This window comes from Monopterus albus, unplaced genomic scaffold (assembly GCF_001952655.1).
Source record: "Monopterus albus unplaced genomic scaffold, M_albus_1.0 scaffold164.1, whole genome shotgun sequence".
Lineage (NCBI taxonomy): Eukaryota > Metazoa > Chordata > Actinopteri > Synbranchiformes > Synbranchidae > Monopterus > Monopterus albus.
Window position 1 is genome coordinate 868,997 of NW_018128044.1, and position 16,717 is coordinate 885,713.

Consider the following 16,717-nt stretch of genomic DNA (forward strand, 5'->3'; position numbering starts at 1 on the left):
CTGCGAGAGTCGTTTAGAGTTCCAGGTCATATGAACATATTACACCGCCTTTGAGACAATAATAATATTCAGTTTAAATCTCCAATATGTAATGTTTTTCAAATATTTTTGTTAATTTGGACAGGTGCTGTCACTGAACAGCCCTGGCAGCAGTGCAAAGGTATTAGCTTGAGCAGGACTGACCTCTCTAACCAGTCAGAGAGGTTCAATTATTTCTGCTTGATCATTAAAGTTTTGTTGCATTCTCATTTATTGTAATTTTATAACAACAAATATCTGAAGAGCTGGGCAGAATGCAGTAGATCATAGTGAAGCTCAGTTAGTGACTATGGATGATAGAGTATTTGCTGCTTGGATTTGGAACAAGCTTCCAAACTAAGGCCAATGAACTCAAATGAAACTTTTAAAGTTGCTTTAAAGACCTGACTGCTTTTAATGTTTAATGCTGATGATGTCCAGCAGTGCTACTTCCCATTTTGTTCTATTTAATTTTGGTTTCAATTTGATGGCATTTCATTGTTGTGCTTAATTTATACTTGTGTTTCTGTATTATTGTTTGGTACTATATTGTTGTAAAGCTCTGAAATTATTAGTATTATTTGTGTAACATTGATTTAATTCCTGTTTGGAAATGTTACTGAGGAAACCATCTGGATTTCAGCTTTGAACTTTGAAGGAGTGTTTGAGGGTTAGTCAGTGCAGACATGGCCTGATGTGTGCTCAGATGTCCGAGTGTGGATCTGTGTGCAACATGACAGAAAGTAAATGTGCACAGCAGTCATCTTGTGTTTGATTTTATCGTGTTGTGTACTCACAAATGTCAGGCTTTATCCTGAAAGCCTTGGAATTATTTGTACAGTATGCCTGCATCAAGACCAGGCAAATTAATGGGAAAATTGCTTGTTTTGTTCAACCTCTGAAATTAATGTGAACACCCTCAGTATTCACCCTGTCAAAACAACACTTTCTTCACACATATTAACTTAAGCAACAATTAGCATGCTTTTAGATAGATGGGTTTGTTTTGTTGAAGGGGATAAACAACACAAAATAACCTCTAACAACATTAGAGCATCACTGTGGGTTTCAGTAATGTTCAGTGATAAAAAGACTGCTTCATTCCATCTACATGTAAAAGCCAACTTTGTAATTCTTTTAATAAGGACCTTTCTGCTATTGGTAGATTCACAGAGAAAATTTTAATTATCATCATGGCTAGGTGCTGATAGAAGGCTGATAGGGGACCAGGCACACATTAATTAAAGGCAGATACAGTGTACAACCCCCAACACACACACACACACACACACACACACACACGTGCTGATGTCACTGGGATCTGCTGATGGTAGAGCAAGCTTTAATTGTTCAGCTCTCTGAGGTGGAATATAAACAATGCCAATCAAATCAGCTCACTTCTCTTCCCCCTTAGTTGTGTATTGTGCACGTCTCCTCTCCACAGGGGGAACAGGAACTCTACATATTAAACAGCCAGGTATTGCTGTTCTCAGTGATGTAATTGAAAGTAATGAGATTCAAGTCTCTCAGCAGGTGTTAGAGCCTCGATGTCATGTTGAAGAGTGAGTCTGGGTGACCATGTGCCTTAGTGAGACGGTAAGACAAAGGGGGTAAACATCCACAGTCTGTTTACCAACCAGAACCATGTTTGTTATTATATGTGTTTACACTGTACAGATGCTGTCACTTAGGCCACGTGCAATAAAGCCTGAATCCTGACCCTGAAGGAGTCTATTCTGACATTCTTTCAAAATGTAATGCTGTTAGACTAAACATTGATGGCTGAGTTATTCCTTGTTCCACTATAGCTAAGAGCCTTGGTGCTATTGTAGATAGTACTCTATCATTTAATGATCATATAAACTATTCTTCCATCTTTGAAACGTCGCCAGGCTGTGGCCCCCTCTCACCCAGGCGAGTGTAGAGGTTTTGGTCAGCGTGCTTATGATATCGCACATTGACTACTGCAACTTGATTCTATCTGGCACACCGAAAAAAACCCACTCAGCAGGTTCAGAATGTACATAATACTGCTGCGAGAGTCGTTTAGAGTTCCAGGTCATATGAACATATTACACCGCCTTTGAGACAATAATAATATTCAGTTTAAATCTCCAATATGTAATGTTTTTCAAATATTTTTGTTAATTTGGACAGGTGCTGTCACTGAACAGCCCTGGCAGCAGTGCAAAGGTATTAGCTTGAGCAGGACTGACCTCTCTAACCAGTCAGAGAGGTTCAATTATTTCTGCTTGATCATTAAAGTTTTGTTGCATTCTCATTTATTGTAATTTTATAACAACAAATATCTGAAGAGCTGGGCAGAATGCAGTAGATCATAGTGAAGCTCAGTTAGTGACTATGGATGATAGAGTATTTGCTGCTTGGATTTGGAACAAGCTTCCAAACTAAGGCCAATGAACTCAAATGAAACTTTTAAAGTTGCTTTAAAGACCTGACTGCTTTTAATGTTTAATGCTGATGATGTCCAGCAGTGCTACTTCCCATTTTGTTCTATTTAATTTTGGTTTCAATTTGATGGCATTTCATTGTTGTGCTTAATTTATACTTGTGTTTCTGTATTATTGTTTGGTACTATATTGTTGTAAAGCTCTGAAATTATTAGTATTATTTGTGTAACATTGATTTAATTCCTGTTTGGAAATGTTACTGAGGAAACCATCTGGATTTCAGCTTTGAACTTTGAAGGAGTGTTTGAGGGTTAGTCAGTGCAGACATGGCCTGATGTGTGCTCAGATGTCCGAGTGTGGCTCTGTGTGCAACATGACAGAAAGTAAATGTGCACAGCAGTCATCTTGTGTTTGATTTTATCGTGTTGTGTACTCACAAATGTCAGGCTTTATCCTGAAAGCCTTGGAATTATTTGTACAGTATGCCTGCATCAAGACCAGGCAAATTAATGGGAAAATTGCTTGTTTTGTTCAACCTCTGAAATTAATGTGAACACCCTCAGTATTCACCCTGTCAAAACAACACTTTCTTCACACATATTAACTTAAGCAACAATTAGCATGCTTTTAGATAGATGGGTTTGTTTTGTTGAAGGGGATAAACAACACAAAATAACCTCTAACAACATTAGAGCATCACTGTGGGTTTCAGTAATGTTCAGTGATAAAAAGACTGCTTCATTCCATCTACATGTAAAAGCCAACTTTGTAATTCTTTTAATAAGGACCTTTCTGCTATTGGTAGATTCACAGAGAAAATTTTAATTATCATCATGGCTAGGTGCTGATAGAAGGCTGATAGGGGACCAGGCACACATTAATTAAAGGCAGATACAGTGTACAACCCCCAACACACACACACACACACACACACACACACACACATGCTTTCACGTCTCTGTGTTGTTGTCCAGGTGGTGATGTAGGTCACGCAGGTGCCATGTGGTAATATAGAGAGTAATTAGAGAATGTAAATATCAGAAGCTCTGTCTGCTGCTGTAATTAAAAATAACAGAAGGTGGTCCAATTGTAGAATAATCTCTCTTAGATAAAAACAGCTCCTGGTGGAGGTGTGAGTGACTGTGAATATCACAGCTGTCAAATCAGAATAAAATAAAATTAACGAAAAGCCACACGACTGCAATTAGATTTCCTTTTTCTCTCAGTTGAGCTGAATGTCGACACATCACTTATGTGCTGACAGTTCCCACTTCTGACAGGAGTTTGGCTGAGTTTCTCTAAAAAATAAAAATCCCACCAACTTTTTCTTCCTGGTTTTTATTTCGAGAGATATGGCACTATCTGTGATTCCACTGACAATGTGCGTCTGCTGCTTGTTTTTTTTGTGGCTTTTACATAAAATCTCAAACACTGAAAAAATAGGTGGAGGGGAAAAATACCATACTTACTTGTATAATTACCAGGAGAAAAGATTTAGGTGCGTGGATTGAGAGAACAACATTTAGCTATTTCCTCTCAAATCTCCAACTAAATACATCAGATTTTGCATCAAAGCCATTAAAGAGAAACTGATGAAACTGGCAGTTGTGTTTGTCATCAGCAGCTGACAGGGACACACATCTGCTCCCACAGGTTTGCATAGCGGCTCCTGATATATGAGGTTTACGTCTCTGCTTGAATCGGCCCCAGCTGGATTTTGGTGATTGCCCAGGGGGATCTGGAGCCAGAGATGACAATTATAATTGGAAAGATGTTGACATTTCACCACCCAGAGACTGCATTGGCCCCCGCGGAAAGGACACGGTTTATCTTTTGATGCTTTATGCCGTGCAGCGTGAGGACACTTTGCCCACTTCAGCCAGTTTACTCGGCCGATACATTTTACCAACCTTCATTCTTATACCTGCTGTAATTGTATAATGTCATAATGAATAATTTTATTTCTCTCTCTTCATGTCCCTTTTGTATATTCTCATACCTATGCAGGATGCTTTATAGCATTTTTTTTCCCATTCATCATCACTGTCCTGTGGGCCAGACTCCACCTCTCCAAAATTTTTATCAAAATCTAGTCATTACTTTTTGAGTTGTGCTGCGAACAAACACACGGCGTCAAAAACATTACCTCTGCCTATTATTAGATATTATATAATTGCTGTTACTCACCATTAACAAATTATCAAGTCACTGCAGCTTTCTGTGATTCATTCACACTTAATAGAACAAGAATATTATTTGTACCCTTATTATAATGTGTTACATTTCATAGCATTTTCCTACCTGTAACAGCAGTCTCTCGTCTCCAATTATGGCGGCTTTCCTCCAGTCGATCACTTCAGAGAAAGGAAGCTCCCAGCCGTTACTCAGAATAAATGGGATACAGGCTGCCTGTGAGGAAGGAGAAGTGAGGGAAACAACACCAAAAGGAAGGATCATTGTGTTGTTCAAAGTGTTTGGATTTGGAAAACGTAGGAGGAACTTGTGTTGTGTAGTTACAGGTTACATGAGTTCATGCCTGGATCACAGATTAAAGATTATCATTGTTAATTTAGCACAATTTTCAGCTCTGTTTTGCTGCAAAAAAGGAATAAAGAACATGCCATTTCAAAGTTTTCACAGTGTGATAGAAAAAAAACCCCAGTAACACAAGTTTAAAGCAGAGCTCTGTTTTTCTGTCCGTTTTCCTTCCTTTGCTGACAGATCGATCCTTTTAGGTATTTTCTGTCTGATGGGACACTTTCAACGTGCTCCAAGTTGGAGTTGTGCAGAAACAAAATGGAGATGCCAAAACGACTATGGATAAAATGTGTATTTACCTATTTGTCCTGTATGCATCGATATTTAGAGGATTCATTTATGTAACTTAATTGATCAGGAGCTGTTTACATGTCCCAGAGGAGCTCTGCTATAAGAAAAATATGCCATTTTCTGGCTAATTATTCTTCATATTGAAAAAAGAAATACTATAAAAATTCACTCCACAATTCTCCTGCCCACAGGAGAAGGCAATGGACAAAAACTAGAAGTGGGCAAATTATATAGTTATATAGTACAGTTTGTCAGCAATTGTAACTCTTAATTTGTTCACGTGTCATAAATAATTGATTACAGCTATGATATAGAGTGTCATCAAACCAAAAACATATGTAAAATTCCTGTTTTCAGAATATTGTATGTCTGATATGTATAACTGCATGTGAAATTGTGTACTGTAGGGATGATGTAGTTTTCTAAGCCAACCTGGAAGTTAGCATCACCCCAGTTCCCTCAACAAAAAGCCAATGTGATTTTTTTCCATAGGCTTTTTTGATTATCTGTCGTAAGCAATGGTTTATGACACTTGTGCTTTGTTCAGCAAGATAATCTTCACAAGTGAACAGCTTTATGGTATTTGAAGCCCAAATACAATTGCCAGGCTATAAACAAACTACACCATGGTCCCATAACTTCAGTGGCGAAATTCTTTTCTCTCAGCATGACCTCATCTAGCTAGTGATCATGGCTGTGTCAGTTTGTTAGAATAGTTTGCAATTGCACGAGCTGAAGCATAACAAGGCTGTAAAGGGGATTAGTGAGGAGATGAGGCTCCATATTTGGCGACATGACGCCTTTTACAAGACTTGTAAAAGCATTAAAAATCACAAGTAAGGGTATTTACTAATGTATTTTATGATGTAGAATAAAACAAAAATGTATTGGCCTTGTGTTACCACAGAACCAAAAACCCACTGTCTTCAAGGCGAAGGAACCAGTAGTGCAAAAATGCTGACTCGGTTCCTGGTTGTAGGACTCACTACTACGGCAACTGGTTATACATATTATAATGTCATTAGTAAACCATATACTGCCTCTAAACACTGTCAGGGGGTAGACTCAGAACTGATGGGAGGGAGAATGTGTTGTGTGATCCTGGGCCATGTTTGAGTCGAGGGTCAAATGAGTTATAGCTTCACTTTAATAACTCAAGCAGCAACAGAGATGAGTGGGAAAAATTCAGCAAGTCTGGTATTTTCATTTAAAGTTCAAGTTTGACTGTATTCTCAATCAAGCAAAGCTGAGAGATTAAAGGATATTCACAAAATGCCGAGTGCATGATCAGCGACCTGTCTAGGCAAATTCTCTCTGCTTTGATTAGCCTGGCATTGTGGGGCTCCTTTCTCTCTTCTTTCTTTCTCTCTTTCTCTCTCTCTGTCATCCTCTTACATGTCTTTGTTTTTCTGCCCTCTCCTCTGCTGTCCTCTGAATTTTAATGAATAGTACACCTTTACATGCATCTTCTTTTCCCTTTAATTGTTTTTCTCTGGCAAACAGGTTGGATTTGCTGAAAAATCCATTCATAAGTTAGCATGCATTTAAAGTGAAATTTTAATTAAAAGCATCGGCAATTTTTTCTGCCAATCATTTTTCCTGTCCCTTTACATATCTTACCAAAGAAAATCTCTTAACTTCTCTCATGTCACCAAGACGTTCAGCCTGTACTTGCTCACTATGTGATAAAAAACACTACAGAGAAGTTGGTGGGGCCTGTGTCTTGTTTGTTTCCTGTGTAGTCTGGTAACTCACTGGCATTTAAAACTATAAACTATAAACTATAGGCAGTTAACAACAATAACCAGATAACTTTGAACCTGGTCTCAGCTGGACATATAACAGGAAAGTGAGGAAAAACCAGCCAGGGTCAAGCACAGGGCTCAGCCAGGTTCACGGAGTCACAATAGAGAGGACACGCACAGAAGCAAGCTGCTAATGAAATCTGAACATATCTGGGTCTGAGGACGTGTATAAACGGTTCTCTTCTCCGTGGTGTATCTACAGAAACAAGTTGCTGCTCTGACAGGAGATGACAGATTGTCAATATTAATAAGATGAAGTGTTGGTAAAAAGAGGCCAGGGAGCTGTTTGATTCCTTGCAGTACTCAGCTAGAGCGCCACAGGTTGTCTAATAAATCTTTAACAATCACCATGCAAGACTTGTAATGGAGTCCTGCAATTCATTCAAGTAAAAGTTTTTTTTCTTTTTAGATTTTTACATTACAGTATTGCTTCTTTTGAGTAAAACGTCTAAATATGTGTTCTACTGCTTCCTATTTATTACATCGCTGAAATAAAATATGGAGGGAAAAAACACTTGCTTACTCTCACTTGTGAGTCTAAAGTATTTTCACATGTTGCTCACACACACCTGCAGGAATACAGTGCGCACTGACATTATCTCTGAAAACAGAAACACACAGACGCACCTGCAAGGCCTCCAGGAAACGAAAGGATCCAAGACGCCGACCCCGAGGAACCAGGCAGAAACTGGAGTTATGGAGCAGCTCCTGATAGTCGAACCTACACACACACACAAATAAAACATTAGGTTAGAATAAAGAAAAGTAAAATAAGAACATGATGCAACTTCTGAGTGTACAACCTGTACAAGAGAGCATTAACACTGTAAAAACGAATGATCAAGCTCTATTTGAGAGAGAGAAAACAGCACGATAAGACAACAGAAAATGAGAGGGGATATTTTGACTAATTTCTTAGAATCCAAAAGGTGAAGACATTTTCTTGGTGAAAATATTGTGTTGAAAGAAACAAAGGGCACAGTGACAAATGATTGTCAAACCCTAAATCCATTTCCTCCAGTATCCTCACAGATCAATTTCAGAGAACAATCAAAAGTGGCCAGCAAAGACTTTTTCAAGGACTTGATCTCTTCCATAAAATGTGTTCTAGTAGAAGGGAGAGTGATAGCTCCTGCAAGCCAGAGGATACATGGTGGATAAATAATGAAATTTGCTGAGGAAAAAAAGCAGCTAATAGAATCTTCTGACTCCACTCAGCATCCACTTCTCATCAATGCCAGAATCCTACTGATGTTGTGCTCCAGAGGTCAATAAATCTGGACTCGAAGCTCAGCTTAGCTGATTTGCAAAACCTGCCGTTAATACTTGTGCAGCTTCCCAAAAGAGAAGAACATCATTTTCATAGTCTTATAATTTCCAATTAGAAGTGTAAAGCAGTGGTTCCCAAACGTTTCCTGCCGGGCCCCTCATTTTGTAGCCACCCACAACCATACACGTCAGTTATATTTAGCCATTAAACGTCACAACAAAGGTATTTTTAGCAAAGGTGTGGCTAAAGACACAGAGAAAAGTTGTTAAAATCAGAAAAATCCAAATGCTCCAAACTGTGGTACAGGAAACAGAGAGGAGGACACTTGGTAGTGTCCACTCAGTTTTGTGGTCATTCTGAGAGCGGAGCTATTTTTTGTTGTAGCTGTGGTCTGTCACCTGAAAAGCTGTTTCTGATACAGTTTTTCTTAAACTACAGCAATAAAATCATGGAATCTGTAATTGAACTGGGTAAATTACAGTTTCATTAACATTATAATAATACAATTTATATGCAAGTATTTCATATATTTTCCTACTGTACAAATCATCATACTAGATTTACCACATGATTCTTGCTAAAGTGTGTTCTTCTCTGTAGTGTTCCACAATGTTGATGTTTTAATAAAACTATTTCTTATTAATTACCCAATACAAAATAAATAAATAAAAAGCCTGAGGTATGAACCAAACCATGGCTCAAAAACCAAGGTCTGAACCATGGATTTGGTGACTTATTACACCAATATCTCATATATATGTAAATTGTGCTCTCTTTCAAAAGGAGATTGTGATTAATCCTAAATAGTTTTATTAAAACATCAACATTGTGGAACACTACAGAGAAGAACACACTTTAGCAAGAATCATGTGCCGAAATACTTGTTGATGTTGTTCTTCTAAATGGGCCAATATTTTCTTCTACCCGACCTATCCACTACACACTGATTTTTTTAAGTTAAAGTACAAAAGTTTACAGGAACTTAACAGCAGCCTTCTATCAACGCTGATGGTTCCAAAAACTTCCTTCAAACTTTGTTGGACTTTCAACTTGCAAGTCACTTCGGTCTGTCCAAAGTCACTGATTTTAAAGCTGTGTGAGAGTGTGTGTGTGGGTGTGTGTACACATGATCTCAGGGCTGGCCGGAGGAGATTTGAGATTGCAGGCTAATCTGTCTGGGGATCAACTGTCCCCACAACCTCACCTCCAGACACCTGTGTGTGTGTGTGTGTGCGGCCTTATTTATATATACTTGTGGGGACAGAACACTGGGAGCACAATGCTTACCGGGGACCACAGGCCGGGCCCCAAAACTAATTCATTGAATTTTACAAAAATGACGAGGTGTAAGGTGTAAGGCTCTCATCTTTTCCTTCCTTTCGCAGAGGCTTCACCTTTTGTTTTTGGGTAATACAGTGAAGGCACAGCTGCTTTATCCTGAGCCGGTACCCTCACTCTGGAATACTGAGCATCTACTGTACCACCTCTGTTGTTTATTGTCTCAATCAGAAAATATTTGAAATACTTATTTGTGTTATTAAGTAATACTCTATAAATCTGTTTATCATTTCTAAAATGTGACATAAAATAACTAAAAGCTTAGAGGCTTGGTTAGATTCTGATGTTTACTTATTTTTCGATCACTTCCCCATCTAAACTTTAACCCTGGTTTTACCTCGTTATTTGTCGCAGTCTTTCTGTGCTACAGAACGTGGCCTCTTAGGTCTAACAGGTCCACTCCCATCATAGGTTGTACCTGCCCAGGGAGCCTCCATGGTCTGTCTTTGAAATGAGCCATACTGGTTTGAAGAAGGTGTCTTATAACCTCGGATCAGCGGGGGTTGTGGAATATGTGTGGTGCGGATTTTAACACTGGCCATAGAGGCCGAGAAATAAACACAAGGCCTGAAGATAGCAGAGTGGGGCGGGGTTAGGTGCAGCAGGGAGACAACACTTCCAGGCAATTTTTCACTTGGTTTATCTGAATTTGTGCTAAATCTTAGTTAATACAGATTAATACAAGCTCAAAATCAGCTGACAATGTATGAAAGGTCAAATAGGCTAATAACAGAGAAGGATACGAACACAATTTCCAAGGTTAAGAAAGCTATAATGAGCTAACACCAGACAATTAGTAAAGTAAATCATCCATATGCTACACCTGCTCACAGCACCACCTAGAGTTTACAACAGCCTTGAAGTCAATCTGAGATACCAAGCTCTTTAAATTAAATTTCAAGTGGCTTGTTTCCCATCTCTGTCTGTATGCTAAGAATACAGATGTGAGACAAATGAAAGAAAAACAACCCTGAATAAATGAGTGGTCTCTTCCAGGATGACAGAGCCTCCATCCACAGGGCACAATGGGTCACTGAATGGTTTGATGAGTATGAAAATGATGTGAATCATATGCCGTGGCCTTTTTACAGACACTAGGAGGTGATGGGGTCCAGCAAAGTGCTCAGCAGGGATATATTTACCATCAAGATTGCCAGTGCTATTTTCAGGAAAAACATCTTTGTACTAGTTACTTTTTAAAGCGGCATTCATCACTTTTTGGCCACTAGAGGGCAGAAAAATCCCATAACAAGATGACAGATACACAGAATTTGTTTCAGCTCTGATTTTGATGACAATAACTGGAAGTTAACATTTTCTCTTCCTGACAAGTTGTACTTTAATAAAATGTTTCCTTTTCCCCTTGAGTGTTTTAAAAATGGTGCTACATTTCAAATGCCTTTTCACACAAATTTGTCAACTCATTTCTTTTTTTTTTTAACAACTAGCTATAGACTTAAAATAATAACAGCATAAGTGTTTATGAAGATTCAAGACTTTTTTTGCCATTTGTGCATAAACAGACAGTCTAGGCCTATAGGAATTCTTGTGCAGCTCTCCTTTGGAGTCAGGTAAGGAGTTAAATGCCAGAAAGAACACTTAGTCTTAAAATAGAAAAGGTCCATAAGGGCGACAAAGTTTTAAAACACAATACACAAAAATAGGGTAGTAGTATTTTCCCCAGTGAACTTCAAACATTGCACTTAGTAATTCACATGGTGGAGTTGGATATGTCATTATGCTTGGTGAGATAGTGAGGGGTTACTGCCCATGTCTAGTAAGGGGTTATTGCACATATATTCTCACATTTCTCACATTTTCGTATTTGCCATCAGTCTTACTGCAGCAGGGAAAAAGCTGTTGTAAAGTCTTATTCTGTGTGTGATGATACTGTCTGCTGTGCCTGAGGCTGTAGGTGCAGTATTTGTGTCTGAGCAGGGTGTGAGCTGGGTGGCGTGGATCCCGGATTATGTTCTCTGCCCTTTTACGACAGCGCTGTGTGTACAGTGTGTCCATAGCAGGTAGTTCAGTCCCAATGATCCTCTCTTCAGTCTTTATGACCCTTTGAAGAGCCTTCCTCTCTGCCTGTGTGGTGTTACCATACCAGACTGTGATGCCAGTAGTGAGGCTGCTCTCTACCAGTCCTCTGTAAGCCTGGGAGAGAGGGCAATGGTTCAGACCAGCTTTTCTGAGCTGCCTGATGAAGTTATAGCCGCTGCTGGGCTTTCTTCACTGTGGCAGCTGTGTTCAGTTACCAGCTCAGGTCAGATGTCACCTGCAGGCCCAGGAACTTGTGGCTGTCAAGAATGCATCAGGCCCTACTGTGTATTAAAAGCCAAGCCAAATAAATATGTTTTAAGCGATGATTTAAAAGTACTGAGGTCAGTAGCTGACCTAACATTAAAGAGTAGACTATTCCACAATTTAGGGACTGCAACGGTAAAAGCACGGTCACCCCAGCGTTTATGTCTGGCCATGGGAACCTCTAAAAGAAACTGGATTGAAGTGTCAGCATATTTAATGATGATGGTGTTGTTATGGTTGGAGAGACAGTGTACAGGGTGAAGAGTTTGGGGCTGACACAGAAGCCCTGCGGTAAGCCTGTGCTGATTGTGAGCTCAGCAGACACCCACCCCCCCATTCTCACCACCTGTGGTCTTTTAGTCAGGAAGTCCAGAATCCAGTTACAGGCGGGAGTTGGTACACCGAGGTCTGTCAGCTTCCCAATCAGCCTGCCTGGGCGAATGGTGTTGAATGCAGAACTGTAATCTAGAATGAGCATCCTAGCATACGTACTGCTGTTGTCCAGGTGTTTCAGGGTCTGGAATAAAGCCAGAGTGTTGCATTGTCCACTGATCTGTTGGGCCGGTAGGCAAACTGGAGGGGGTCTACAGTGTCTGTCTGTGGTTAATGTGTGTGAGGACCAGTTTCTCTAAGCACTTCATGGCGACTGATGTGAGCGCCACTGGCCTGAAGTCATTCAGAGTGGATGTGTGTGACGTCTTAGGGACCGGTATGATAATGGATGTTTTTGAAAATGCGAGGAACTACTGCTTGGGTTAAAGACAGGTTTAAGAAGTCTGTATACACACTAGCTAGTTGATCCCCACAGGCTTTCAACACTCTAGGGGGGACACCATCTGGTCCCACTGCCTTATGGGGGTTTACCTGTTTCATGGCCTTAGGGACCTGTGTGTCACCTGAGACACATCGGGAGAGTATAATGTGTTTAGTCTTTAAGCACTAAACATTTCCTAATATTTATTCTTGGTCCACCTAATTTTTATTTCCATAAGTTAAACAAGGATATTGTTTTCAGTAATTAGACCTACTAATCAGTTAGAGCCACATATATAAATGGTGGCACAGGAGTTGGTGTCAATTAAAATGCAAAGTCAGCAGAGTAAATGCTCCCTTAGTCCATTACAGTGAAGAAACATTTAAATACATGAATTTCTTAGCTGCTCCTATGTGGGGCTTTAAGGCAGAAGCGCCCATAAATCAGGCCACTGGAGAAAAATTTGTCTAAATTCAAGTTATTAAAGCAATTCAAAGGAATCATCTGATAAAGCCAAACTGATAAAAGCGTGAAGACAACTGTGGTCAAGGCTAAAAAGTGACGGAGGGAAAAAGTGTGAGCTGTTACATCATGGCCCCTGGCTCTTTAAAGTCTGTTGGAAGCTGTTTAAAAACTCATCAGAGCATCAACAAGCTATTCAGTCCACTACCAAAGAGCACAGCAGGGAATGTGCGTGTGTGTGTGAGAGAGTGAATGAGCTGCGGCTTTCTGGCATGGTTAGTTTACAAATGTGTGTTCCCACATTATCGCAGAGGCGTGCTCAGGCATTTAAAAGCACCGTCTCCAATCTGTCGTCAACTAATCACATAACTCTGCTTTAGTGGCTAATGCCACAAACAATAGGGAGAGACGAGCGTCTGGCTGAGTGGAGAGAGCTTGAGTAAATTGAAGCTTTTTACTTTGTCCCTATGAAGAACCAGAAGAGGATAAGAGTAAACTTACGTAAACATGCTTGTCAGATCATGAGAAAGGCTCTACCCCAACAATTTTTGTAATATTCTGATGTCTGACAAATTTCCAAAACCACCGGTAAGACGCTTTCTGCAGCAGTTAAGCAGGATTGTGGGGACACCTTCTACACAACTGAGTACAACACCATAAGAGACTGTATGCAGTGGGGTTTTTTTTGACCCCCACCCTCCCGAATTAATCTCTTCTCACCCCTTCCTATTATTTCAGGCTTTAGCCCTCACCTTAGAGTGTGACCATTTGGAACAAGTATGCACCTGTTATACAGGTCACAGCCTGACTACTCTGATGTGAAAATGCTATCATAACAGAGGTCTGCTCCCGTCAAGTTTCATTATAACATCAGAAGACAGGCGGCAGAAGACAGACGGCAGGAGTTCACAATAAACACCTTTGCGTCGAGTGTGTGCATTTGAGAGAGAATCATTTGCATGTTCACTGCTGTGTCGGTGTGTCTTTGAGACAGAGAGGAATTTCCATATTTATTACTGCATACCGTATACTGTATGTGTGCGAGGGTGAACGCAAACATCCCAGCTGAGACCGATTCCTTTCCTGGCTGAGTTGAAGCACAGGTCTCTGGGCTGGTATTAAAGCTTAATGTAACAGACTGGTCTGGCTCAGAATATTAATGCTCATTCACCATTACATATATTACTACCACACAGACGCAGAGCTAATCCTATATAAATGCTTTCTTTCCAAATGTGAAAGGTAACCAGGAAACACTGTGGCACTAAATGTATGGATGTAATGGATGTAACTGCTACAGGAAACATTGAAGTTTATAATGACAAAGAAACTGCACCTAAATTTACCAAAGCCCAGGTTAATCTATTTCAATAACTTCCTGACATTTGAGATGCTGGAATTGGCAAATATTTAGAATCTCTGCTTGAAAAATGACTAAAATTATCAACTGGTTATCAACAGAGCTGTAGATTATATTTTTACCCATCAACCAACCAATTAATCATCGCAGCTTTAGCTGATTATATATCATATAGTTTAGCTTGACACATTCTGCACATTTGCTCCGACTCATAAAGAAACTGCCTTTACTGTTCAGTCCGTCTCACACACACACACACACACACACACACACACACACACACATACACACACAGTCTCACACAACACCTTGTGGATAAGGCCCACAATACCAGTCCATCTTTGTGATTTGGAAATGTCAGCCCATCACCTGCTGATCTTCACTCAAAAAACAAACAAGAGAAAAAGATGCACCATTTGCAGCTTTTTATTTCGCTACTTTGAAGGGATTTTTTTTTTTGTCTGTGGTGCTGTGGGAGCACAAGGATGTCGACCCCGAAAGGTCACAGCTGATTGGTTAACAGCAGAAAGCTTTTACCTCCTTTGTGCAGGAACGTCTGCCTGATGCCAGCATCTCTTGTTCATCCCACTTGAATGAGATTGGATACCACTAAATTCTTTTTAGCTGTACCCAAGGCCGAATAGTGTCTTGCTATTGTGAGACACCATCTGCTGCTTCAGTGGGGGAAAAGACAGTGAAATTGAAAACGAAAAGAAAAACGAGGTGGCTCTGAGAAACTGCTGTTAGACTGTCCTTAAACTTAAAATAAATAAAGTTAAATAATGAAGCTGGTCGAACAAAGTCCTTACAGCTCTGCTTTTTAATGTAACTGTCCCTAGAAATTGAGTTTATTCCAGCTTTGCTCATGCAGACCTTGGGTTTGTTACAGAAACCTCGGTTTCTTTTTTCACTCTGATCATGTTAATAGTTGGTGTGTGTACGATTAGTGTGGAGTGGTTCCTTTAAAATCTCATATATTGTAAATCTTAATACCTACTGTTTAGACTGTCAGCACTAGTCCTGAGTAAAATAGCAAAGTAGTTTCTCCATTTTTCAGGTCAAACACTCCAACCTTCAAAAGGCTGCTAGCGTTGTTATAGACTTAGACTGGTTTTGTTTAAAGTGCATTAACTAATTTCTTTTCCTATTTCCTATTTTCTTATTGAAGGGATTATAAAAGATTTACACCCCTATTCTCATTACAATAAAAAACTCTTTCAGCTGAGCCGGATCGGACCACTTTGTTCCGATTGAGATGGTTACATGATGCATTTTTATTCTGATTGAGCTACTGTTCTTGTTATTAATAATAAATAATTTCGATCCATGTAAATGCAGCTAGTGCATGATAGAATACCTAAAAATAATTTTTATTTAAAAATACCTTATATATAATGTAGTGACTGTATCACATGGATCAAGCCAAAAAAGGCTGCAGTCCATACATGGAGATCCACTGATGACCGCAAACACACACTCAATCGGACATGATGGAAAATAATGCTGTGAGGTTACCCTCGGTGGAAGCAGCCATAAATCAATAACTCTGAATACACGCCACTTAACTCTCATCCGCTCTCTGTCTTGTGCCAGAGAAGAGGTAGAAGTGAAGAAGAGTCAAAGTCACCTCGGCTCTCACCTCCCCATGCTGAAAGTTGTAAGTCCTCCCTGTTTCCAGAGATAGCGACAGGCATTAAACAAATCGGCCAGGAAATCGGAGCTGTAACAATGTCTTCTTCCTGCTGCTGAATTATTGAACACTACAAATGTAGCTAACATGAACACACAGTTAAATTCACAAGGACACACTACTATGGAATTTCATGCTGAGGTACTGATGACTGATAAGAGATGGCCCAGACCTCTCAGCATTACAGAACTGCTCTGGTGATTTCTATAGGAGTGGACAGTTGATTTTGCACAAATATCACTAATACGAGGAATCAGCACACACTATCAAGTTATATAACTTGGCTGTTTAAATTATATTCAGTCTAAAAGTTATGCATATGTAAGTTTGTGGCTGCTTTGAGTAACAGGCAGGAAGGTCCTGCAACAGGTGGGTAGCTGTCTTTCAAGCGCCACCTCTTTGTCCATTTTTGGATTTAGCCATAGCAGGTGGAGTGAAGAGCCACCAAAATGGCAACAGCCAGACTTGAGCTTCCC

At 39.8% G+C, this 16,717-nt stretch overlaps 1 protein-coding gene across 1 annotated transcript in view; it reads right to left on the reverse strand.

The window, feature by feature from the left end:
- Nucleotides 1-16,217, reverse strand: part of LOC109968834 (exostosin-1a) — a 46,643-nt gene extending 30,426 nt beyond the window's left edge. The window contains exons 1-3 of the mRNA XM_020615376.1: nucleotides 16,191-16,217; nucleotides 7,691-7,784; nucleotides 4,731-4,838 (exon numbers count right to left, since the gene is read on the reverse strand). Of these exons, the coding sequence (XP_020471032.1) occupies nucleotides 4,731-4,838; nucleotides 7,691-7,784; nucleotides 16,191-16,198 (210 nt within the window). The 5' untranslated portion in view covers nucleotides 16,199-16,217. The remainder of the gene's footprint in view (nucleotides 1-4,730; nucleotides 4,839-7,690; nucleotides 7,785-16,190) is intronic.
- Nucleotides 16,218-16,717: the final 500 nt, after the last annotated feature.